Here is a 27344-nt window from a genome sequence, read left to right as displayed (position 1 = left end):
TTTATTCTAATATCCCCAGAAAGCTGTCTTTAATACGATACAATAAATAACTATTAGATATTAGAAGATCTACATTATTTTTTTAAAATTTGTTAACAACCAAACATGTTCCTGTTAATTCATGTTAAAGGGTGTGAAAAAAATGCGGAGACATTTTTAAAATTAGAATTGCCTGACTTGCGAGTATATTACTAAATATTAGAGAATAGGGTGAGCAAAAATAAAAAAAAACATGTTATCGGTATCATAGACGTCCAAGGGGGGGGGGGGGGGATAATGAGGCGATTACCCCCCCCAAACGATTTTGGGGGTGCCCCCAAAAATTTTTTCATTTTACCCCCCCCCCCCATTTAAAATTTACCCCTACCCTGGGGGTGCCGTAGTCACCCCCAACCATTTAGGAGGGGGTATTTACCCCCCCCAAACAATTTTTGGGGGGTAAATACCCCCCCCAAAATAAAAAATCTCTAATAAAAAAAATTTTGCGCGCTACGAGCGCATTTTTAATACTATATATTTAATAAAATTTAAATTACCCCCCCCAAAAATTTTACCCCGGGGGTAAATTTTGGGGGGAGTAAACTAAATTTACCCCTGCCAACAGATTTCAGGGGGGGTAATTACCCCCCCCCCCAAGCAAATTTTACCCCTGGGGTAAAAATTTTTGGGGGGGTATAAAAAATTTGCGGCGCGCTTCGCGCGCCATTTTACCCCCCCCCCAAAACGAATTACCCCCCCCAAAATAAAAAACTTGGACGCCCCTGATCGGTATGCGCTACACTTTTTTTACTACTAACACAAGCCGCGCATTTTTTTATTTTAAAGAGGTCTGCATAGTTTTTTGCACACCCTTTAGTTACTGTGATTGACAGATATACAGACATACACAGGTCATAAAGTAGCTCCCCAATATAAATTTAGAACACCAAATTCTTCTGTTATTATGTATTTATTAATTCAAAGTCATCAAACTACAAAACCTAATTTGAGACAGGTATCCAATTTTAATACAATGAAAATTAACAACACATACAATATTAAATCAATAACAATTAATAATATATCACAGATGTTAAAATATTTAAAATCCCTTCGCCATATTTATTTTTTCATTCCAATTTGGCGTAATTCTTTTAAAGAATTAAAAAAGGGGCATATATAATAACTATATTTGAATCATATAGTGCAGAATATGTTAAAAATTTATATAATTATACACAGTTACACATTACATGTTTAAGAATGGAATATTTTGAAATAGTTTAGATTCAAGTTTGTCTTGTTTTAACTGGTTCATCTCCATGTCTAGGAGTTCACGACGAAGTTTTCTTCCAGAGATGGAATTGACGGGCAGGGCAGTACTCGTCTCAACTAAACACAATACAAATTTCAGTACTATATCTAGATCTTTAATGGATACTTGAGGGAGGGGGTATCCACCAGACCTTTCCATTTCCATTTTAGTTTTTAAAAAAAACTTTATGTGGGGGGGATATTTTTATCTGGGGTGATTTCTCTTTTTGGGGGGTGAAGGTACCCTCCCCAAATAGCTATAAACCTTCCCATGACCTTACGAGAAGCTACACTTTAAAGGAAAACCATTTTGGTCGAGCGGTTAACAAGATCCTTCAGTACAAACAAACAGCCAGATATATTGTTACTTTAATATAGAGATATTATACAACAGGAAGATTGCATGACAGTGTAGAAATATTTATTTAAAAAAATGAAAAATCATTGAATCTTTAAAAATTATGTCAACAATTTTTGTCTTAATTAATGACTAAGAAGAAGAATTCATTGGATTTATGGTTAACAAAAAAATTATCACTAAAAATTGGCCTGGTGATTCCACTATACAAGAAAGGCGACAGAAACAATGCTAACAACTACAGAGGAGTTTGCCTGTTGGCCATGGGTTCCAGGATTCTTGCCAGAATCATGGCAAGCAGACTAAGAGTGTGGTCAGAGAAAATGAACCTACTGGACGACGACCAAGCCGGTTTTAGAAAAAACAGATCAACAGCAGATGTTACGCAAATCATGTTTAGGATACAAGAGGACACCAGAGACTTACTTAACAGAGCAACAGCTGCAGGAACTTACATAGACGAAGGAGAAATGCCAGGAGCCCGTCTGTTAGATCTGAAGAAAGCTTACCCAAGAGTAAATAAACCAACACTATGGAAAATTTTAAAGAAATACGGAATTGGAGAGAAAGCTTTGAGAGTTATTTCTGACTTGCATGAGACTACAATGTACAAAATCAAGAGCAGAGAAGGAACAAGCGAGAGTTGGACACCACAGAGGGGACTGAGAGAAGGCCTATTCAACATTTTTCACCAAGTAGTGATGAGAATAGGAGCTAAAGCAAGGAAGAGAAAGGCAGACGAGACAGATATGGAGGTAGGCATCAGCTTCAAGTGGATCCCAGGTAGTGCCTTTCCAAGCACTGGAACATGGGAGAAACCCAATAATTCAGAAGCTAAGAGAATTAAGATTGACAAAGGACTGTTTGCTGACGACACAACAATTGCTGGAAAGAAAAAAGAGCTAAATCAGGGTGTTGACGAGACAAAGAAGGTCATGAACATGTTTGAGAGAAATAATGATGACAAGGAGGAGACACTAAATTTCGGTAGGGAGGATAGTGAGAAGATCAGAATGCTTGGATGTTACATGGGTGAGAGTGAAGACACCAAACAGAGAAAGAAGAGGGCTGGAGCCACCTGGCTTAAGGTAAAAAAACAGGTTAAAAGGCACTGTCAGACTAGGACATGGCACCTGAGCGAAATCAAGCAACTCCAGAGCACAATGGACAAAAAATATAGGTGGCTGTGGAGTAAGAAAATCAAACCCCCACTTATCCAGATGCAAGAGGACGGCTATAACATGCAAGATGTCAGAAATGAATTGGACGTGAAGAGTGTAAGATGGAAAATTGAAAAACGAGTAATGGAACGGATTGGACATGTTTTCAGAATGGATGACGATAGAATGACGAAAGCAGTAGTATTAGGCTGGATGGAAGATTTGGAGTCATTTGACAAAGTTCCAGGAAAGAAGAGAAAAACCATACTGTACTGGAAGAGGCTACTGAGGGAGGCCAGTATAGATTACACACAGATCGGACAGCTGACAGAGGACAGGAAAGTGTGGAAGGCAACAGTCCAGGAAAGGATGAAGTACCTGGAGTCCTGGGAAAGACGGAAAGGAAAGAGAATCCCGGAAGAAAGCGGCCCTAGAAATCCGGTAGACGACATTGATGACAACTTTATTTGCACCTACGAAAACTGTGGTATTGTTTGCGAAAACAAGACAGGTCTCATTAACCACAGAAAGAGAGTCCACGAGAAATCTAGTCAAAAAATGAAATTTACATGTGATTTATGTGGAGAAATTTTTGACTACAAGTCAAATCTAACAACACACATGAAGAGCTGTACAGGATCATACATTGATGCAGACAGAAAGAAATGTGATAAATGTGAGAAGATAGTCAGCAAGTCTAACTTTGCCAGGCACAAGAAGAAGTGCAATCCTGACGCAGAGAATGAGGGGCAAGCTCCGAGGTCCAGAAGAGCCCCATGTGAACACTGTGGTCTACAGTACACAGTACAAAATTTAGCCAGACATAGAAGGAAGTGTAGAGATGGGCGGTAGTGTCTTACGAGACAGAATACCTTTCAAGTCAAGTCAAGTCAAGTTAACAAAAAAATTACCTTCGATTGTTGTATCAGTAACTCCTGGACAAATACACAATCCTTCTGTTGTTGTTGTACCTGTAATCAAAACAATTACTTTAAAAATAGATCAGTTTTACGCTTCTAACATCTATGGAAGGGCAAAAAATTACTTAAAACCATACCCAGATTTATCTTAAAAATTAAAATAGCCTAAAACCATCTTAGGACCCATAAGAAGTTTTGCTGTAAATGAGAACCATATCAGTTCAGCGGTTAGCGAGATCCTTCGCTACAGAAAAAAAGAGCTTACTACTAAAAGGTGATACAGCTAAAAAATTACTTTCTTGCCTGATAAATATTTATTTCAACAAATTATGAATTCAAAGAGATGGATAATTAAGTCTCTGATTAACTTACCTTGAATAAAGGTTGTTGTAGTAGTTGAACTCCCATCTGTTGTTGTGGTTGTGGATGTTGAAGGACAGATACAAACTGTTGTGGAAGCTGGAGTAGTAGTTGTTGTTGTTGTTGTTGATTCAACAGCTTGTCTCTTCATTCTTATCCTGTGTTTCAAAATTATTGTAGTTGAATTTAAAAAAAAAATAGGTAAAATGTTAATTGATAATAAATCTATTTATATAGATGTATAACCCCCTGTTGAGGCCCTTTTTGTCTACTAGAAAATTGCTTTCTGCTCTTTTGTAGCGACTTTGCTGTGTTAATGTTCCTAACGCTATCGGTTGATTTAAATAGACCTAATTGAAAGTCAGATCAGGGTCCTCAAGGTGGGGACATATAGTTATTTAACCCATTTCTATTGTTTTACTCTAATAAATTGATAGATCTCAATAGAAAAGCCTGATGAGATAAGGTTAATTGCCATTCAGCAAGGTGGAAAGAACCATGCAGGATTATAAAGTTTAACCTCTTGCACTTTAAAAATACTACAGCTGCGCTCTTACCATCTAGTGGCTCTGTATTTGAAGAGCTGGGAAATGGCAAAAAATTGCAAAAAAACTTCACAAGACTTATATCTGGAAAGGAAATATGTAAAGCTTCACTGAAAAAGAGAACTCAATTGGTACAGCAGCTATCAAAATCATAAGCTACAGACAATATACCTTAATACTTTATATTATAGAGTAACAAAAGTTTGTAAGATAAAATTAGTTTATGATGAATCTTCAAGCAAGATGATACAAGTTAGAATATAATACCTGTAAAAATTATCACTTGTACACTTGTATTGTCCTTTAAAGTATGCATTTACCTGGGAGTATTATCACTGTTTTCATCTTCTATTAGTATGGCAACATCCTCAGGGTAAACTATGCGTTTTCTTGTCCTGGGATGTTGGCCTTTGGAGGGGGAAACCATTGTGGCTTCATCATCTAGATAAATTATTACTTGGATGTCGCACCAGATTTTTATTTACTATAATAAAGTTATGCTTTCAGTTGGTTAAAATAACGATACCCCAATCCACCCCCTTTACACAATACCCTCTCTTTTACTGGATGAACGAGCTGACCAATAAATGAGTTCCCTATTAGCAAGCTAAATTGACGACAAATTTTCCCCTGTCAATATATTCACGTATATCCTATATCCATTTCTAGGTATAAATATATTGGATGAAAGATTCCCAATACATATTATAATCATCTTTGTCATTTTTACACAATAAGTAATAAAATTCTAGTGTTAATTAATAAGAAGTATTTAATCGTTTTACCTTGTGGGTCTTCAAGATGTATTATAGTGCTTTCCATATTTATGTTGTAGTGGTGTTGATTCTTGAGCAGCTGTTCTTGCTCACTAAAAGTATTGTTTATTGTGAAACCTATCCTTAGAATAAAGTAACAGGATCTCTGTGAGTCTGTGTGTGTGTCTGAACCAAAGGAACAGCTGAGCCGATATGGTTTTTCTTTACAATTAAGCTTCTCGTAGGTTCTAGGAAGGTTTATAACTATTTTATGGGAGGGTACCACCCCTCTCCCAAGAAAAATCGCAGCTAGAAAAAAGCAGTTTCCCTCAATATGCATAGACAGCACAGAAACCCCCAATCATTAAAAAATCTAAACAAGGGGAGGTGTATTTTTTCATGTGTTGATTGATTTCAACCTTAGGTTAGGTTATATTTGGTAGAGGGTAGCACCGGTAGGATGTTTTAGGTTCTTAAAGCACCATCAAAATAAGATTTTAATTACCTGGTGCAAGTTGCAAAGGGTATTGTGGCGAAAACAGTGCAGAATATTAGGAAGTTTACCAGTAAGGAGTTCTTCCTAGGTGACTAAATAAAAATTAATATAAATCTTTTAATTTATTTATTTAGAGAGAAAATTCCACTTTCTGACAGTGGGAGCGGGGACAATGGGCTGTTTATAACACTAGTTCCCAAAGTTTTATAAAACGTTTTCTTATTTGTTGGCTTAACAACTTTTGTGAAGTTTAATTGGTTGGCTCCTTAAGTTTTGTGTTCAAACGTTTCAACCACTAATTTCAATCTAGAGAAGGAGTAATTTTGTGTATTATCATTGGGGATGTGCTATATTTTAACGGCCATTGGCTTATCCCTTTAGATCCTTGACTTTCTTTTTGGGTTCGTTATGGAATTCCTTCATATCTTGAATGATTTATCATGAAAACTGAACCTAGTAAAAGTGTCTGACTCTGATTATGACTGAAAAAAATTAGCCAATGAAAGGCCAGTATACACTGTAATTGACAAATGGTAAAATTTATAGTGGCCTCTCATTGGCCAATTTTTTACGTCATAATCAGAGTCAGACACTTTTACTAGGTTCATGAAAAATGGGAGAAGGTAGGTAGAGTTCAATTTGTTGACATAGGTACTAAATAAAAACTTTTTCTTAACATCAATCCTTTACATTTATTATCATTAATAGTGAGAATCACAAACGAAGATAAGTGTCCCTAATGGTATTTTCTTATGTCAGGCTTATGTAAGCTTTTAGTTAAGTATACCTTTGGAGTTTCTTAGTTATTGTTAAGTATTCCTAAATGTAGTAATGTCAAGTAAGACTTAGGAAAGGTTTAAGGTACCTTATAAAGTTTACTAGGAGTTCCTATTTTGTTCTTAGTTACATTAAGCTATGTCAAGAAAAAGCAGGTTTGATGATATACGAGTACCTTTTGGGTTATGTCTTAAAACAGCCAATTGTTTTTCTAACTAAAATTTTGGAAAAATATTCCTATCTTTTTAAAGTTTTTGAGCACGGTTCCTTGTAAATTCCGCCACATACATACTATCTGTGTTATAAATAATAGCAAGTAACCATCTAAGGCCTCTTTAAAGATATTTTTGATTTTTCTAATTATAAAGAATGGTTACTTAAAAATATTTTTATAGGGTGATTTTTTAATAGAAAATATGGTAAATTAACCTCCCCCAATATATATAAAAAACACAAATCATATTCAAATATTGGAAATGGGCAGGTGTCCTAAACATTTGCAAATTATTTTTTTCGTTAAAACGAATGAACAACAAAATATATGTGATCATTTCATTCTACATTTAAAGAGGCATAATTCAAAATTTATTACAATGAGTACACTTTTAGTTATCTATAATATTTCTTTTTTTCTATTTATGTAGACGAAAAAACTTTGCTCTAATTAAGACTTGTCTTTCATATTTTTTAAAATTTTATTTCTTAATTATTTAATTAGGGTTACATAAAATTACTTAGGTATACTTAAAATATAAAAGGTATCTTATCTAGTTAAGTCAGGTAGAAAGCAAGTACACATTCTCATTCAATCCAGGAAGGGAGGGGTCATTGGGCTTTCTAAAATATTACATTAGTCCCCAAAGTTTTATTATAACGTTTTCTTATTCAATAGCTTAATAACTGTTGGGACTTTTTTCAAAATTTTAAGTGGTATGTTTATTAATCTTAATATCCAACCGTTTCAATAACTAATTGTACAGGACAATGACGTCCAAGCTTTTTTATGTTGGGGGGGGGGGAGGGGTGTAAAAATTAAAATGCAAAAATTTTGCCTAGGCATCCCCAAATTCAATTTGGACGGAATATCAATCTATCTACTATTGTCTTATCCCTTTAGATCCCTGATTTCCTCTACTTACAAATGAAAGATATGTTCATAGATGTTCCTTAATATACGCCAAAATTTAAAAATAAAGTAAAGTGTAAAAAATTCAAGGGCCATTAAAAAGAGATATAATAAAGGGTGTCTAAAATATCTCGCTAGCTTCTGGAATAAATCAGTTTCTTTTCATGGAAGCTTCTTATATTTGTTATATTTGTAAAAAAAGGAAACTGTTATTCTTGCTTTAAAAAAACTTTTTAAAATAAAACACACAGTTCTTAGTCCAGACACACACAGACATACATTCTATCTTTCGGCTCTAAAGATACATAAACCCCTCTAAAGATAGTAGATTTATAAGAATTGCTTCAAAATATTTTGTAAAGGATAATTTTTTTATTCGCAATTTGCTTAGCATGGTCCGAATCATGAATTATAATCAAATGGGCAGATGCTAAACATTTAAAAAACCTTTTTGGTTAAAATGTATAAACAACAAAAAAGATTATTAATATTAAATTTTACAAAGAGACATATAAAAAAACTTATTACAATGAGTATAATACTATTAATTCATGATCTTTCTTAAATCATTTTTTTTTACTTTAGTAAACTTGAAAAATCTTTGGTCCATAAAACATTAATTTTATGATTTTTATTTTAATTTTAATTTACTTTATAAGGCTTACCTAAATTTTACATTGAGAAAGGCTACATACACTTTAGTTAAACTTAGCCATAAGAGTTAAGACTCTAGGGGGCTAGGTGTCGCTTCGGGTACTAGGTAACTAGACCTCTCTCCACGCACCTTGAAACATACATACAATACTTATGATTGCGGTGTAAAGCGTCCATTCACCCATCAGACAACCAACTCTCTGAGATGCACGACCTTTGTCTGAGAAGTCCCAACTGTGCATGGTAGCAAGTTGCGCCTGTTTTGGGCCAAGGCATTCCCACCAAAAATCTCTGCTTTTTAAAATCTTAAATGGCTATAATTTTCTTATTATTGAAGCTAGAAGAACATTTTTTCTGAATAAGTTTAACTTTATGTAAATTTATATAAGATTTTACTACTTTAATATCTGGTAATTTGGTCGGTTATCCGGCCGGATATCCGGTAATTTGGCCGGATAACCGGATATTTGCCGGATATCCGGCGTTACCGGATATCCGGCATTTGAAATCAGCCGGATATCCGGTATCCGGTATCCGGCCAAAAAAGTATCCGGCCCAACCCTAAAAAATACACCTACTGTAAATTAAAATTGAGTGTTGAAACGTTTGAACACTCAACTTAATGAAACAACCAATCAAATTTTCAAAATGTTGTTATTCCAACAAATAAGAAATTGTTATTTTGAAATGTTGGGGACAAATGTAATAAAGCTGAAAACCATGTTTGTAATTTAAAAAAAAATAATTTCATTATTGGTATAAGCTAGTAATAAATAGCCCATTGTCCCCTCTTTCTCTATTAAAATAAAACATGTGATGTTTTATTAGCGATTTTCTTAGCATAGTAAAAAAAGTTTTCAGTGTTCTTTTCCCTAAATCAACACTTAATAATAGATAGGCGTAGCATTGCCAAAAAATACTTTAATCAAAAATAAGTCATTTAAAGCTGTCATTCAAGTTTTGAAGAAATAAAGGAACACCAATAAAGAAATTATCGAGTAAGAATTATTAAAAGGTATAATATAGATACATACTCCCAAATTCAGCCAATAGGAATACAGGGGAGGATCAATCTGCCATATATTGGTTAGAAAGTAAACAGAATTTGGTTAGAAAGAGCAATTATCCTTTCATATCATTCGCAAAATGAATCAGCTATAAATAGTCTTTCTTAGGATAAGCCTTTGCTTAGTTTAATCATATGGTTAAAAAATTTCTTCCCTCACATGATGTAAAGCATACAACATAACATATATAAGAAATCATCTTTAAATAGTTAACTTTTTTTGGGATAAAGATAACTCTTTGGAAATTCCTTATTAAGTTGGGCCCGATTTACCATCTAGATCTACTATATCTATTGGTTCATTATACTATACTTTTGTACTTTCTCTGTAGAATATTTTTTTAAAGGTTATTATCTAAAACAGCTAATTGTTCTTTTAGCTTAAAAATAAAAAAAAAGTATTATAGCCTTCATTAGTTTTTAAGAAGTCCCACACACACAGACACACATCCTGTTTTTGTTATACATGATAGCTACAACCCCTCTAATATTTAAAGATGTTAGATTTTTAAGTTAGGTTAAAAAACGTTTTTTAAAATCGAAGCTTTTCTATAATTAGGGTCGGTCCGTCCGTACGTTCGTCACAGAGAGTTAGCTCTTTTTGTTAGTTTAAACAGGTTAGAATTGTCCTATAGATTCCAAACTTTGCATGATGATTCCTGAAGGTACAATTTAGAAACTCTATAATCAATACCAGAATGTCCGTACGTCCATTTGAAACATGTCGATTTTTAACTTTTTTGACAACAAATTTTTGTATATTAAAATTATCCGATTCTTCAGATTTTTTTGAAAACTGATTTCTTATGCAACAAGGTAAATTGTTATAAGTAAAGCATCTCTATAAACAAGTCCCAAAAATGTTAGTATGTCCTTAAACAGTATCATCCATTTAGGCAGTTTGCAACAAATTTACTTACAATATTCTTTGTACTGATGCATTAATATTCTGCTAATTAAGTTCTGACAATCTACAAGTGTTAAAGTTTGTTTGTCCTTCCATTTCAGAGCTTCGCTTTTATGGATGTTGTCATCCTTGTTATATAGTGATTTCTTACCTTGGTATAGACACCATGTGAAATATAGGTAAAACACATGACACATAATCAAATATTAGAAATAAGCAAGTGTGGAATCTATGTACTTTTTTGTTAAAATGAATGAACATCTATATAGATGTTAAAATTAAAATCTACAAAGAGTCACATATTATCAAATTTGATATGTTTATTACAAAGAGTAGCTTTTATTTCTATAAGATCTTGCCTTATAATTTTTTTCTATTGTAGTAAAATTAAAAATAATCCACACAAAGTCGACATCAAATTGTCTGCAAATGAAAGAATTTTAATTCTTATTATTTTAAAATTAATTAAGGTAACCTTTATTTTTCATAAGTAAGGCTTGGAGAAGTGGATCAAAAGGGTTGATATATGAGTTAGGGGCATTGAAAAGGGGGAGGGGAGTAGACTAGCTTTACATAAAGAGTTAGGTATAGCTAAAGGGTACTTAATTGGAAAGAAAGCAGGTAGAGGAGAGAAGAGAGGGGAAGGGGGGGGGTTGATAAAGGTTACTTAGGAAACTTATGTAAGGTTTTTAGTAAAACTTTAAGGTAGGCTTACATTAAAAGTTAGGGACACCTAAATAAATTAAGGTATTCTTAAAGGTATGAGAAAGCAGGTAATTTTTCTTTCTTCTCTAACTTGTTTTAAAACACCTTTGACAACCAATGAATAGATATTTAAGATCTAGATGGTCTATCTGGCATCAAATTCTGTTATACATATAAAGCGGTTCCTATAAGACAAACCCCTTTGTTAATTTTTCAACTTTTTTATTTCATGGGTGGGTGATCTCCAACACCACCTTAAATTTAAAAAAAAATACTTTTATTTTATATTTTTGGGGGGTTGAGTACCCTCCCTAACCCCCTTAAATTAAAAAAAAATTAACTTCCATTTTCGAACCCAGTAATAGTGTCGGACTGATTATGACGTAACAAAAAAAATTAGCCAATGAGAGGAAATTATTGACCAAAATGGTAAAATTCATAGTGGCCTCTCATTAGCTATTTTTTTTTGTTACGTCATAATCAGTCCGACACTAATACTGGGTTCCCATTTTCAATTCTTTAATTTTTTTCTTTTATTTTTGAATTTTTTTGGGGGTGAGGTGACCTCTCACACCCCCGTAAAAAAATTTTATCTAAAATTTTTTTATCTTCCATTTTAAAATTTTTCTTCCATGAAATGGGGTGACTTCCCACACCCCCGGGTACAAATATTTTTTTCTTCCACTTTTAATTTTTCTGGGGATGGGGTGACCCTCTTAAAAAATGTTTTGTCTTCAATTTCAAATTATTTTTTTTTTGGAAAAGGGGTGACCTTCCACACTCACTAAAAAGATTTTTCTTGTCAAAGGGGGAAAAAATGGCGTGCGAAGCGTGCCGCAAATTTTTTTTAACCTCCATAAAATTTTTACCCTGGGGGTAAAATTTGCTCGGGGGGGTAATTACCCCAACTGAAATCTGTTTGCAGGGGTAAATTTTGTTTACCCCCCCCCCCAAATTTACTCCTGGGGTAAAATTTTTTGGGGGGTAATTTAAATTTCATTAAATATTTAGTACTAAAAATGCACTGGAAGCGCGCCAAAAATTTTTTTGTTAGAGATTTTTTATTTGGGGGGGGGGGGGGTATTTATCCCTCCTCAAATTGTTTGAGGGGGTTAATCCCCACTTCACCCCCTCTTTGGACATCTATGCCTGGAGGATCAGGACCTTCAGAATTATACATGGAACCTGTGTTGGAATGATTTTTCTTGTATTCCCTGGCAAGTTCGAACCCATTAATTCCCTTTTCCTTACACCAGAGAATGAGTGTGTTACGCGGCATTCCTAACTATCTCCGCGCTTCGCTTGTAAACAAACAAAGGCGCGCACATTTTTTCCTTGTTGATTCCCATGTGAAGAGCTACGTGAATAAAAATAATGTATTGGATGGATATACATGCGCTCTAATCCGTGGAAGATCTCAAATAAGCCTTCCTGCTTAGTTTGACATCATAATGTGGTAAGAATTTATCTTAATTCTTAATAATAAGTGTAGTATGGTATATTTTTACGAAGAAATTTAAAACATTAATTTTTCAACAAATAGACCATTTAACTGCTAACTTTTGACATACGAATATTTTCCTTAATTTTATTGATCATTTGAATCTAAAATTATCAATTTCTGATGCCATTTAATATGTTTCGTGCCAATTTAAAGTTTTTTAGAAATTTTATGTTTTTAATTAAATTGAAATCACGCAACCTCGATATACAAAAATAATAAACCATTAATGCTATGTAATTAATCTTTATATTTTTGTTTTAGATTCACCGTTTTCATGGTAATAAATACACATTTGTAAACATTCACATGTTGGTCATTCGGAGGGCTTGGAGATTAAGATTTCGTGTACGGCAAGGCATGCGTACCGAAACAATGAAAACGAGACAGAACAGATGCGGCTAAGAAAATATCTGTGAAGTTTTGTGAATGTGTTGGTTGTGATACCTTACCACACACTATTATAATCGTAATCAGTACAGTTAATTATTGTGACAATCATGGGTCCTAAAAAGAATAAAGGCGCTCAACTGGGACTACGGCTGCGCCCAGCTGTCGAGGCCCTAACCAGTGAACTAGATAAAGTGATGAAGTTGGTCAGTGAATCTTCAGAGCTTGATGTTAGACATTTCACTAAGGAGTCAATCCTTGTCCATGACAAGTTCGAGACATTCGATAGCATTATGGTCGGTTTTAGCAAGCTTGGTGTGAGAATCCAAGAGCTTGAGGAGTTTAGTGACATTTATTCTAATATAATTACTGTGCAAAAAGATTATAACGCTCTGAAAGATGCTCTAGATGCTATGGAGGAGCTTAGTGACATTCAAAGTGTTGTTGATTTAGTTGGTGATAATTTGCCTGACCATAAGGCTGAACTATATGATCGTTGCTTAAAGATTGTGAAGGTTATTAAAGGGTCATACTTTCCCTTACCAGAACCAATTATAAACACTTTGTCTGCTTTGATGAAACGGCTGGCCGAGGTTAAGCTTGAACCTGTGAAGCCGCCTACAACGACGGCGGGTGCTTCGACAGCATCGCCATTTGTGTCGCCGTTTGGCACACCACAGTTCGGCACCGGTTCTATGTTCACGCCAGGATATATGAATCGTGTCGACGAACGTCTTCTTCCAAGCTTTGACGGCTCAGAGTCAGCCTACGTAAGTTTCAAGGACAATTTTAAAAAGCTTACCGTAGGACAGGACCCGTCATATTTACAGTTATTGTTGAGCAGTGAAAAGGTCTGCAAAAATAAAGAGTTAAGACTTCAGTTAATTCAGATTCAATCACATGAATCTCAATGGGCTTACCTCGACGCACGTTTTAAGTCCAAAACACGTCAGATGCTCTGCCTTTTCAACCAATGGGAGAAGAAGCCTAAACCGTCGGACTCCAACCAGATTGTGACAGTCTTAGCAGAGTTTGGTGGTGCAGTTAGCCAGCTCGAGCAGCTGACTAAAGATGATGATGATGAGGAAGTCACCACAAGCCAGTGGTTGACCATTATTCTTTTGGAAATGTTATCCAAAAAGTTGCCACGTGATTTCCAGGACAAGCTCAATCTGGCGTTGGGCTCGATGGATACCCCAAATATTCCTAAGCTGTTGAAGATTATAGAGGAACAGCGTGGCGCCATTTTGATGAGGTGTTCAATCGATGTAGACACCCCCTCCAAGAAGAAAGGTAATCCTGCGGCCGCAGCTACAGCCGTTGGTAAACCTGGGTCTCCAGCTAAGACCAAGAAGAAACAGCCTTGCCCGTCGGAAGGTTGTAACTCTGATCACCTGTTGTTTAAGTGCTCCAAGTTTAGGGATATGTCTGTTCCTGAACGCAAAGTCTTCATCAAGAAGATAGGCGCCTGTTTGCTCTGCTTACAAAAAGGGCATCGGGTGGCCGATTGTCCCAGAGCCGATAAGCTTGGCAGCTGTACCATTGACAGTTGCAACCAGCCTCATAATTCATTATTACATGAATCAGTTGCTAGTGGACAAGTTGCGGCAGTGTATGAATCACAATTGTTTAGCAAGAACAATTTTATGCTGATGTTGCAGCAGGTCCCGGCGTTGGCGGCTGACAAACGTCAAGTCACCGTCAATGCCATGTGGGACAGTGGAGCAAATTTGACGTTGATTTCTAGAAGTATTGCCAAGAAGTTAGAGTTGCCATCAACTGGTCGCACAGCTACTATTTCTCTGGCAGATGGAAAGAGCCAAGCATGTCCTACAGTCAAGATTTGTTTGGTTGACCGCAACCGGAATTCACATATTCTGGAGGCGGCGGTAGTGCCCAGCATTGGTACTGAAGAAGGGTTGCGTTCTATTGATCCTACAGCCGCCGCCGACATTTTCAACATGAAGCCTGATAATTTTTCTATGGTCGACGGCAAGATTGATGTTTTAATCGGCCATTTAACACCAGCTATGTTCCCGTGTGCAGATAAAATGGTTGGTGATTCTAGACTGTACAGAAGCTTATTTGGTACAGGTTATTTAGTTGTGTCTGCAGATGGCAGGACTGTTGCTAATCCTGTCGCCTGTAAAGCTGTGAAGTTGGAGGTCAGCAAGATGGAGTTCCTGAGTACTGAGAGTTTGGGAATACAGCCGCCATCAATGTGCAGCGGTTGTAAGAACTGCCGTCATTGCGCTGCCATAGCCGCCGGGCAGTCCGCCTTGGAGGTGCGTAAGCGGCAGCTGATTGAAGAAGGTCTGACATTAGATCTTGAGAACCATGTTTGGACGGCTTCATATCCCTACAAGCAGCCGCCAAGTGTGTTATTTGACAATTCAGAGCAGGCCTATAAGATCTGCTTACGTGACCGGCAGAGAATGATTAAAAAAGGTGAATACAGCACCTTCTGCCAAGTGTTTCAAGAAGCTGTGTCTCGTGGAGTGTATCAGAAAGCTTCGCCAGAAGACCTAGCTTATACTAAGCCCGTGTATTATTCGAGCCTAGTCTGCGCATATAAAGAGTCTATTTCCACGCCCTTAAGGATATGCGCCAATTCTAGCCTCTGCTGCAAGGGGCTAAGCCTCAATAGTATTATGATGGACGGCCCAGTTCCATTATATACTCTGATGCACAATCTTATCCGGTTCAGAAGTTATAAGTGTGCATTCGTGGCTGATATTCAGAAGTTCTATAATTCATTATTAGCTACCTATGAAGATTCTCAGCTGAAACGTGTTTTTTTTGCTGATACAGTTGATGGAGAGCCAGAGGTCTACCTTACCAAAACCATCAACTTTGGTGAGGCCTTGGCTGGAGATATGGCCGTGACCGCCCTCAGACTCACTGGTTGTATTTTTGGTGGACGTTCCCAGCAGGATGTTCAAGATGTTTATGGATCTGAGAAGATTAGAGGTTGTGACGTTGTAGCCCAGCAGGATGTGTGGAGAGATGTTCAGCAACCACTCAGTTCCGAATTTATTTTGTATCAAGATCCTCCATCGGTCAAATTGGAGACTTGTACTTACGTGGATGACTGTTTGAGCGGTCATAACAGCAAACCTGAAGCTGTCCAGCTGGTCCAAGAGCTGGAGGATATGATTGCACCTGGCAATTTCAAGTTTAAATCTGTTGTTTATTCTGGAGATGATGTTGACAGTGTAAAAGTTCTGGGCCTTGTATGGGACCCTAAACAGGATAAGTTGTTCCTACCTGTCAGAGCCAACCACGGCGAGAAGATTAAGGGTAGAAAATTACTGGAGGATCTGGATCTGGAGGACCTCTGGAGAAGTCTACCTGAGTTGATAACTAAACGTGAAGTTTGGAGAATTGTGCAACAACTTTATGACCCAATGGGTCTAGCAGCGCCATTGCTGCTTAAATCCAAGCTTTGTCTACGCTCAGTTTGCATACATGGATGCAACTGGGATGATGTTATACCTGGAGAGTTGAGGTCGGAGCTCGTGTCCAGCCTCCAGGACCGTTCGGCACTTGGAAATGTGTCGTTTAGACGTTCGATGGTTCCTGATAAGCCGTTGGGGCTTCCAATGCTTGTTGGTTTCTGCGATGCATCTAACCAGGCCTATGCAGCCATCACCTACCTGAGATGGCCAGTTCCTGGAGGATATGATGTAGTTTTGTGTTGCGCCAAGTCACGTGTCGCACCAGTGAAGATTGAGTCTATACCAAGGTTAGAAATGCTTAGTTGTCTAATTTTGGCAAGGCTTGTGGATACTGTTGCCAGAGCCCTACCTTTCAACATTTCTGGCAAAGTGTTTTTTAGTGATAGCAGCTGCGCCCTAGCTCAGCTATCCAGTGACAGTGTTATGTTAAATGTTTTTAACAGTCATCGTGTTTCCGAGATACAACAGTTGACGAGCCCTGAAGATTGGAGATGGGTTCCAACCCAGCACAACATTGCCGATCTGGCAACGCGTGGTTTGTGTACGATTGAGGATGTACAACCTGGATCTACATACCAGGAAGGTCCAAGCTGGTTGCGCCTGGAACAGGACCAGTGGCCCGTTAAGACGGCGGGTGAGGTAAATGCATCCATTCCCGAGAGCGAGCTAAATCCCAAGATGGCGAAGCTCAAGGTAATGTTCACACAGGTAGTGGACAATGATTTTTGGAGGTCTCTGGCAAGAAGGACCTACAGGCAGGCAAGGAGGACTGTGGCCGCAGTTCTTAAGGCTGCCAACTGCTTTAAAACGCTGCTTATCAAGAAACGTGGCGTTGCAGCAAATGAGGATGGTGTTAGCAACAATGATAGTTCTAAGTATCATGAGAACTATACTTTCACAAATACATACATGGATTCTGTTTGTGACCTGTTTTTGACTTCCTTCAACCAAGAGGAGGAGATGACCATGGACGCCGAGGGGAAATTTGACTCCCTTCAACCGTATCATCACAAGGTCCAGGTTTGTTGGCCCATTGTGGGTCATGATGGATGTTATCCTCTTAGGACATTTACAATATTGAAAATGTCCGGGAGAGGAGATGAGGCTCTTGAGGCCGCTGCTGGAGGCCCCAGGAAGATTATGAAGGACAGCCCAGGTGTTGTCTTGCTCAGCCGCCACAACAGGCTGGCGCGGCTCATCCTTCAACAGTCCCACGATGAGTTGGGGCATGGAGGCCATCGTAAGACGTTGGCGCAAAGCCGCAGGTATGCATGGATCACACATGGCCGCATGGAGGCTATGAAAGTGGTCAAGAGTTGTGCTGCATGTTCCATTGAATATGCCAAGCGTTCGAGTCCCGCAATTGCTAATATTCTGCCAGATCGTGTCGAGCCCTCTGTGCCCTTCAAGGAGGTGCATATGGACCTTGCGGGGCCGATCGAAGTTACGAAGCCTGGCGTTGGTACCAGGAGTTCCAAGACCAAGTACAAAGTTTGGTTGTTGATTGTGGCCTGTAGATTTACACAGGCTGTGTTTGTTGATGTGTTGACTGATTATTCAACTGAAGCCGTGCTGGTCGGCTTGAGAAAACTTCAGGCGTTTTACAATATGCCTAGAAGGGTAACCACAGACAGAGGCACCAATATGGCCGGTGCCAAGCGAATTATGGATGAACTTTTGAAGGATACCCGAATGCATTTTGAATGGCATCTGGTGCCCACCGCAGCACACTCGTTCGTGGGTACTGTGGAGAGGCAGGTTGGGCTGGTCAAGCGTGTGTTGAACAAGAAGTTGGCTGGTGCTACTGTAACCTTCAATGATTTATTGGTATTGTGTGCTGAGACTGCAAAAGTCTTGAATTCTAAGCCATTGACCTATGCCACCCAAGGAGATGACGTCAATTGCTGGAGAATAATTTCACCTGCTGATCTGTTAGGCGGCAGGACCAACGATGCAATCTGCACCTTTGAGACAGGTTGTAAAGAGCCCATCACCAGGAGGCTGGAGAACTTGGAGGAGTTGACCCGTCAGTTCCATCAGGTGTACAAGGAGCAGCTCATGCCTGAGCTACTCAAGTCCGTCAAGTGGCGCAGCAACAAGGTGCTGCTCGAGCCGGGAGACGTGGTGCTGATCGACGATAGCACAAATTTGATGAAGAAGTTCAGATTGGGGCGTGTGGAAGAAGTGCGCCCAGGTGGGAGGACCGTGGTTTGCAAGTTCAAATTATCAGATGACGCAGCCGCCACGAGTAACGAGACTTCCGCAAGACGTCTACTCAAGATCAATCTACCCAAAGTTTAGTATAAGTATCGTTCTTGTTTAACTTTGAATTTTATTTACGGTAGATTTATCAGATATTTTTTTCGAAAGACAAAAAACGCAAATTTTGACTCAATTTCGTTTAAACTTTCAAATCGACGCAAGATTTTTTTCATTTGAAATGCAAACTTAAGTTATTTATACGTTCACACAAGTTTTTTCAATGATTTAAGTCTTTCCGGGACCAGGGATTTTTTTTGCGGAAATTTTCCTAGGTACCTACGCAATACGAACATTTTTATCCTTGTTTAATTGAAATTCGATATGATAAAAAGTAACACAATGAAATTTTTTACATCATACAAATATTCTTTAAGATTTATTATAATCACATAGATAATTTAATATTACATATATATTAAAATTATTTCTATTTACCTTTTAACCGATGTACCAAAAGAAAAATGCAGATTTTTTTCGTCTTGAATTAAGTAGATTCTTTGAGTTCGAAGATTTAAGCTTAATAAGACCGCTCTATAGTGTATCTTAGCTCTGTTACCTCGGCCAGACATACTACAGAACGGCAAAACTAAAGCATAAGATAATTTTATTTTGATTGCTTTGATTGATGATTCTAAAGTTTCTTGAATTATTCATGATTCCTTTAATTTTTGATTTGATTTAAACATCACTAATTATGTTTATTTTCAGTTGATGGAGCCCTGCGCCAGAAATCCTGTCGGAAATTATGCAGTATCAAAAAATTGTGATGGAAAGACATAACGTCCGTCAGGATAGCTGGAACATGGCATTATTAATATTTGAAAGATTGGTTAGTTTGTATCTTGAGGGGTTCATTCTAACTGAGGCCCCAAATTGCCTTAATTTTGACTGTATGAATATGTACAAGTTGCTTTCTTCTTAAAACAGAGAGAAATTGCAAACTCAGCATTTAGAGAAGTTCTTTTCTTATAATTGAGCTTTTGTTTTATTTTGGTAATTTAATTTGCATATTTCAATTGCAATTTTATTTTACGCAAATTTGATTCACGAAGATTTAAAATTATGAGATTTTAATTTTCCGATGTTTGATGATTTTTTTCACAGTCATATTTTATTTAGATTTAAGTATCTATTTTATTAAACATGTTAGATTTAAGGATTTACCTATTTTATCTAAGAATGTCTAGATGTAAGCCCGAGTATTTTTCCGCTGGAGAAAATGCTTAATTTTGAGAAGTTTTTTATGAAAATTCTATTTTTCTTTTCTAGCAAAAAGATTTAGTAGAAAAAATGTCATTATTTAATCTTTCTTTCTTTTGATTAAAAGTTTGAGTTGATTATTTAATTATTGATGCGATTTTTAATATAAAAATCATTTGCCTATTATTATGTAGGTACCTAATCAAAGTTTAGGTACTATTGATTATTAATTCATGTATTCGCAATTACATGGTCTGTAATTCTAACTTTAATTGAGATTATGAGGCCATGATTAATGAGATGTGTGAGTGGTAAATGTGCATTTCATGAATGTTGAATGCTTTTCCCATTCCTTATTCCTATCCTTATGTGGTAGTGGAGTCGGTTTGAGTTATTGTGGTGTTCGTAAGTTACCATAATTAATTTTAGGCCTGATGGCCATGCCATTTTAAACTCTTGTAATTTATGCGTTATGAGATTGTGATTTGTGGACACTGTCTGCACGCATGATGTTAAGATGAGTTATTGTGTTCGATTCCCAGTGACTAGACGGGTGTGTGTTGGAATGATTTTTCTTGTATTCCCTGGCAAGTTCGAACCCATTAATTCCCTTTTCCTTACACCAGAGAATGAGTGTGTTACGCGGCATTCCTAACTATCTCCGCGCTTCGCTTGTAAACAAACAAAGGCGCGCACATTTTTTCCTTGTTGATTCCCATGTGAAGAGCTACGTGAATAAAAATAATGTATTGGATGGATATACATGCGCTCTAATCCGTGGAAGATCTCAAATAAGCCTTCCTGCTTAGTTTGACATCATAATGTGGTAAGAATTTATCTTAATTCTTAATAATAAGTGTAGTATGGTATATTTTTACGAAGAAATTTAAAACATTAATTTTTCAACAAATAGACCATTTAACTGCTAACTTTTGACATACGAATATTTTCCTTAATTTTATTGATCATTTGAATCTAAAATTATCAATTTCTGATGCCATTTAATATGTTTCGTGCCAATTTAAAGTTTTTTAGAAATTTTATGTTTTTAATTAAATTGAAATCACGCAACCTCGATATACAAAAATAATAAACCATTAATGCTATGTAATTAATCTTTATATTTTTGTTTTAGATTCACCGTTTTCATGGTAATAAATACACATTTGTAAACATTCACATGTTGGTCATTCGGAGGGCTTGGAGATTAAGATTTCGTGTACGGCAAGGCATGCGTACCGAAACAGAACCTGAAATTGACTTGTATACCTATATTTCTTACTAGCCGCTATGCCCCTAGAGGCCTCTAGGGGCACTTGAGGAGGGGGAGTCAAATTTGATTACCCAATATCTTATTTTAGATTTTATAAGAAAAAGTAAAAAAAAATTTTGTTGGGTAGAAAAATTTTTTTTTTGGGGGGGTTGCCTAGATATACCACACTTTTCTGGGATCTTGCTGTGTCAAGTATCAACTGTTGGGAATATCAAAGGATGACTCCATGCAAAATTTGAGCCGGATCCGGCCAAAACCGGCCGTGAATTTTATGAAAAACCGGTTTTTTCCCGGTTTTTAGTGGATATCTGTAAATCGATTCAGCTGGAGCAAAACCGGTTGGAGGTACAAAAAATTTTACTTCACGTGAAATTTAGCCAATGCAATTGCCTACAAAAATGTACTTCATCATCAACTTGATTGGACAACTCTTTCTCCTCCTAAATGTCCATTAAAACCTCGGAAACGGCAAAAATCGCCAAAAATCACGCCTTCGGCGGCAAATACCGGCTAAACGGTCAGCCGGAGGCGAATGAAACATAAATAAAGAAATGTCCGCCTCAAAAAGTTGTTCAACATCAAAAAGATGCTTGAAGTCTCTAAAACGACTCCTTCCCCTCCTTTAAGGGGAAAAACTGAAAAAACGTGATTTTCAAAAGTATGCCACCTCGGGGGTGTGGGGGCACTGAACCCATCACCCCAGGGTCACCAAATATAAAGTCTAGGCGGCCCACAATGCTGAATTTTCACCAAGTGAAAGTCTTGTGTCATTATCTCTTATGAGAAAAAAGTTATTAATTAATTAAAATTTCAAATTGTGATTTTTTGATGGATTTCTTTGATGAAATGACAGGCTGGTCAATTTTTAGGCCATATTTTGCGGTTTTTGGGCTGTCACGCCCAAACGGTTTGAGATAATCTCACAGGACCTTTTGCCCAACCTATGTCTGGTTATTTGTGAGGTCTGAGAAAAAAAATCAGACTTACGCAAAAGATTATAATTATAATCTTTACACAGAAAAATGGCACGAGGTGAGGGTTTGAGGGGCCAAAATGAGCTGACCAGCGATTTTAGACGGCGCGCAGTGACGTTGTGCTTCATCCAATCCGGGATTTTTTTTTTCTTAGGCCTGTGAGATTATCTCAAACCGTTTGGGCGTGACAGCCCAAAAACCGCAAAATATGGCCTAAAAATTGACCAGCCTGTCATTTCATCAAAGAAATCCATCAAAAAATCACAATTTGAAATTTTAATTAATTAATAACTTTTTTCTCATAATTTTTAGGCCATATTTTGCGGTTTTTGGGCTGTCACGTCCTATCCTATATTTGTTATACATAATTGCGGCTACTTTTCTAAACTTTAAAGATGTAAGATTTATAAAGAAAGATTTTAATTTTTTTTTTGTACAGAGTGATTTCTTTGCTTGGTATACAGGCACTACATGAAATATAGATAAATCACATGACTCATAATCAAATACATATTTGAAATGGAAAAAGTGCTGAATCTTTGATCCTTTTTTGTTAAATTAAATGAACAACTATGGCGACGTGATAATTAAATTCTACAAAGAGTTATATTTAAAACTTATTACAAAGAGTATGCTTTTAGCTCTATATGAATCTATAAGATTTTTTTCTATTGCATTAAAGTTTAATTTAATCCACAAAATTTTTTGTTAAAAAAATATATCAAATTGTTAATCTAAGAAACAATTTTATTCATTATTTTTTTTTAATAAATTAACGACACCCTTAGGTAACCCTAGGTGGAGAATTATATGAAAAGGGAGGATTTATAAGGCTGGGGCATCATAAAGGGAGAGGGGTTTATGATAGGGATTCCTAAATCTTTTACTTAAAAGATAGGAAGAGTTTTTATTAATCAGCTAAAAAATCTCTTAATTAGTAAAAACAAGATTAAGATTAAGGGAAAAAATGTAGAAAACTTAAAATAGAATATACAGCCTCATTCATGATAATTCTTAAAGCCTCTAAGTCTAATGAAACTTTTCTTATATAACCCCAATTGAAAGAACACTAAGGGACGGGGGGGGGGGGGGAGGGGAATGGTGAGTGTTATGGCGGCAGCTATTCATTGGGGGGGAATCGTTTGAAAAGGGTAGATGTGGAGGGGGGGGGGCTGGCAAAGGAAGACAACTTAGAGTACCTTATATTGATATGATAGGTTTATGTAAGGCTAAAGTATTCCTATCAAAATCTTTACCTAAGCTTGACATTACTAAATTTAAGGGTAGACTATCTCCCTTAAACTAAAGTAAGGCTAAAGATACCCTTATTTTTAAGGGGTCCCTAATAAACCATTTGTGATTAGCTTTAATATCTTAGAGGAATAAGGTATAGCCAACTAGGAAAATAAATTTAAAATATGTAGGGGTAGAGAGTCACTGAAAAATAATACACGTGACGTCATAAAAATGAGGAATTATCCATCTCTTTTTTAGGGGTTTTCTTTCCCAATTCTCCTCTCATCTCCCTCATTTTTATGACGTCTCGTGGATGATTTTTTAGTGACTGTCTTCCCATACGTTGGTATAAGGTAGATATTTTACCTTAGTGATAAGATGTGCAATTGGCCAAGATTGTGATATGGTGAAGGATAAGGAAAGGGAAAAGGGGAGGGAGAGAGAAATATTCTTAGTTCCAATGCTAGGCCATAATGTCCGCTTTCGTTCCTGAAAATATATTTTAGAATAATAACATTGTTTGTATGATGACTGAAATTCCACATAATTTAATTTAATAATAATTCATAAATTGATCAGTTAATTTAATAGGTTTGGTATTTTTTACAAGATGTTTTTAGATGAATTTATTCCTTATTATATAAGTGCCCCTAGAGGCCTCTAGGAGGCACTTGAGAAGAAGGGAGTTAAATCCCAAAACCCATTTTTAAAGATTTGATTTTAAAAAAGTAACCCCAGTTTTTTTTAGTTCTAGAAAGAATTATTTTTTATTCGTGGGAAAAATTTTTTCTAGGGACGATTTCTCTTAGGAGTTTGGTGGTACCCTCCTACAAAATAGCTATAAACCTTCCCGGAACATATGAGAAGCTACCCTGTTAATGAGAACCTTAGCGAGATCCTTCGGAACAAACAAATAGACATACAGACATCGTTCTACTTTGTATTATAATTGTAAATCTCAATAAAAAGAAATGTAATTTAAACTTTTAAAGTAAAATATAATTGGAAAATGCATTAGAAATTTAAATAAAAATTTTTAATTGAATTTTTAAAAGAAAGCTTTACCTTGGTCATATCCTTAGGGTGACTGGACTTGATTGGGACTGGGGCTGGAACTAAACCAGCGCCAGCCCAACATTTCCAGTCTAATCCCTAAAATTAAACAAGGATGATAACAACGTCCATAAGTAGCAAAGCATTAAAAATAATGGATTTAAATAAGGACTAAGTGATTTAAATAAGGACTATGTGATATAAAAAGCAATTTTTTTTTATATGTTTCACCAAAAATTTTATCTGTTTTCGAGAAAATTATAATTCCCTCATAGCATTACGGACTAATGGACAGACAAAGTGAATTATATAGTAACTTAGCTAATAATAACCAATAAATAGTTAAATATAAAAGCACTAAAAAATCATATGCATTAACACAGCAACAAAATCTATCAAAACTTTACATACATACATAACATACAAACAGACAGACCATTAGAAACTAAGTCTTTTAGAATAAAAATTGGAAGTTAAAAAAAACCTAAAAATATAAGTTCGTATGATAAGATAAGTATAGGTTAATAATAAAGTTCTTACCTTAGAGTTAGTTTAAATATTGTGCCTGTGGATGGTATAGGCATACTCTGATACAATACTAAACTATTCACCTCATTTAAGACGGGTAAAACAATGCACAGGTTGTTTAGAAAATAGAAGTACTACAATAGATTATCAAGAAATAGGGCCATTGTGGCAAGCTTTTATTGTACCTTTTATAAAGCAAAGTTTTTTTTTGCCGATGACTGAAATCTTTTTAAGAGCGAAGCTTTTCTATAATTAGGGTGGTCCGTCTGTCCGTTGGTTACATTTAGCTCTTTTCGTTAATTTCAACAAGTTAGAATTATCCTATCGATTTCAAACTTTGTATGCTGATTCCTGACTCTATAATTGCTACCAGAAAGTCCGTACGTCCATTTAAAACAAGCTGATTTTTTTTACTTTTTTTACAACAAATTATCAATTTATCCTATTTATCTGATTCTTTGAATTCTGATTCTTATTACAACAAGGTACAATGTAATAAGCGATGCATCTCTATAATCAAGTCCTAAAAACTCCAGTATGTCCTTAATCAGTATCATGTATTCAATCAGTTTTGCAACTTTACTTAAAATTTTGTAAAGACATATGCATTAATATTCAGTTAATTCAGTTCTGACAATCAATAAGTGTTAATGATCGTTTGTCCTTCCACTTCAGAGCTTCGCTTTTATGGATGTTGTCATCCTTGTTTTAACTGTTTTTTAGTATTACTCCAATTTATTTATATCTATAGGTTTTATTAAGGTCAAGGGGCAGTACTAAAGTTTTTTTTATCACACAGAGTAAATGCATTATTTCACCCCAAAATCAATCAGAAAGGAAAATTAGTACCATTGTTCATAACCAACAACTTAATTAATTTGAACAAATTATTTGTTATGGTTTCGTTACAGCAATTGTTTTTGTTGGGCCTTCCTAAGTAGTTTCTTTTTTATGTGATCCCTATAGCTATTACAAATTATTATTATACATATAAATGGGTATACTCATTTTGTTCATTAAAAATTGTATGCTTAATTATTGGAAATAAAAATATATAAGGATTGTATTTAGGTTAGGTTATTATATATTTCTAGTGCGCAGATGGTAGTCGAAATACTTCAGGGATATAGGGCTGGATAAGTGTTGGATAAACTAAATTTTCCACTAGTTAGGACTCAATGGATCAATGGATGTATTATTACTTGGATCTTACGACAGATTTTCATGTTCTATGATAAAGTGAACACTGTAGCGGGCTATAATAACGATCTTCCCAATCACCCTCTTCTCCCTTAACCCATCCTCTTCCTCCTACTTGATACTTTTACAACCCAAATTGACGACAATTTTCTCCTGTTACATTGTCCACGTATATTCTACATCCATTACAGGGCCCCACTTTCTCATTAATGGGAACTAGGGAATTTTAATTCGTGTATTTTGAATAATATTATATGATATCGATTGCGCCCCTAGCATTTAAAGAATAGGTATTCGAGGGGTAGGGAAGTAAAGAAAAAAAGCTAAAAAACATTCAATAACTCATATCTAGAAATATAATAGCTAAAAACCATTCCAGGATTGATAAAAAGCGTCCCTAAAATGGATAACTCAATTGGTTAATTCAGTAATCATTTAAATCTTACTTTGTACAGTAGAATTATGATTTTAAATAGTAAATGCCTTCTTGACTTATCCCATAATTGCTGAAATATATAGAAAATAAATACATATGTATATATTTAACACATTTCTAATGCTTTTCTTTTCATTTTATTTCATTGTTTTTAAACAAAAGAATTTTTATTTAACACTTGTCTAAATTCTTTTTAATATTGCTAACAACATGTTTTTGTGCATTAAGAATAAGGAATAATAAAATTTAAGTATATGCAATTATTTCAAAAAGATAATAAAAATAATGTATTTTAGAATATCTTTTTTATCATTTGAGAACAAAAAATACTTTTTTTACTCTATAAAATGTACACAAATATCGGATTTAAATGAAATAAAAGGTATGATATAAATCAGACGACATTTTGTAAGAAATTTATTTTTTAAAGCAGGGATCTCAAGGGATAAGACAATGTACTATAAATTGATATACAACAACACAAGAGAACTTGTTTATAAAACTCATTAAATTACCTCCTATCTCTAATTTGAAGTGAAAAATAACATATTTGATTCTGGAATTGTAATCTAATAACTTTTTCTCATCATTTTATTACCTCATAAGCCCTAACAATGAAAGGTAATCAATATTAAAAAAAACAATTAAAAAATATTTGTTAGAAATATGTTGTCACAGTTGAAACCATTTTCCTTGGAAAGAATATTTTGC

General features: G+C 35.7%; 1 protein-coding gene across 1 annotated transcript; it reads right to left on the bottom strand.

Annotated features, from left to right (window-relative positions):
• Positions 1–930: 930 nt before the first annotated feature.
• On the bottom strand, positions 931–25135 carry LOC145326133 (uncharacterized). The gene is made up of 9 exons (XM_080169253.1): positions 25010–25135; positions 24482–24568; positions 23783–23905; positions 5897–5979; positions 5422–5504; positions 4957–5077; positions 4104–4249; positions 3723–3782; positions 931–1371 (listed from the first exon to the last, which is right to left on the bottom strand). Exons 2-9 carry the CDS (start codon positions 24488–24490, stop codon positions 1229–1231), a joined length of 768 nt encoding a protein of 255 aa, XP_080025379.1. The 5' UTR covers positions 24491–24568; positions 25010–25135; the 3' UTR covers positions 931–1228.
• Between the last annotated feature and the right edge of the window lie 2209 nt (positions 25136–27344).

This window comes from Acartia tonsa, chromosome 8, assembly GCF_053477335.1.
Source record: "Acartia tonsa isolate MP-2025a chromosome 8, ASM5347733v1, whole genome shotgun sequence".
NCBI lineage: Eukaryota > Metazoa > Arthropoda > Copepoda > Calanoida > Acartiidae > Acartia > Acartia tonsa.
Note: the sequence above shows the minus strand (reverse complement) of the source record. Positions and strands in the feature narration are given on the sequence as shown.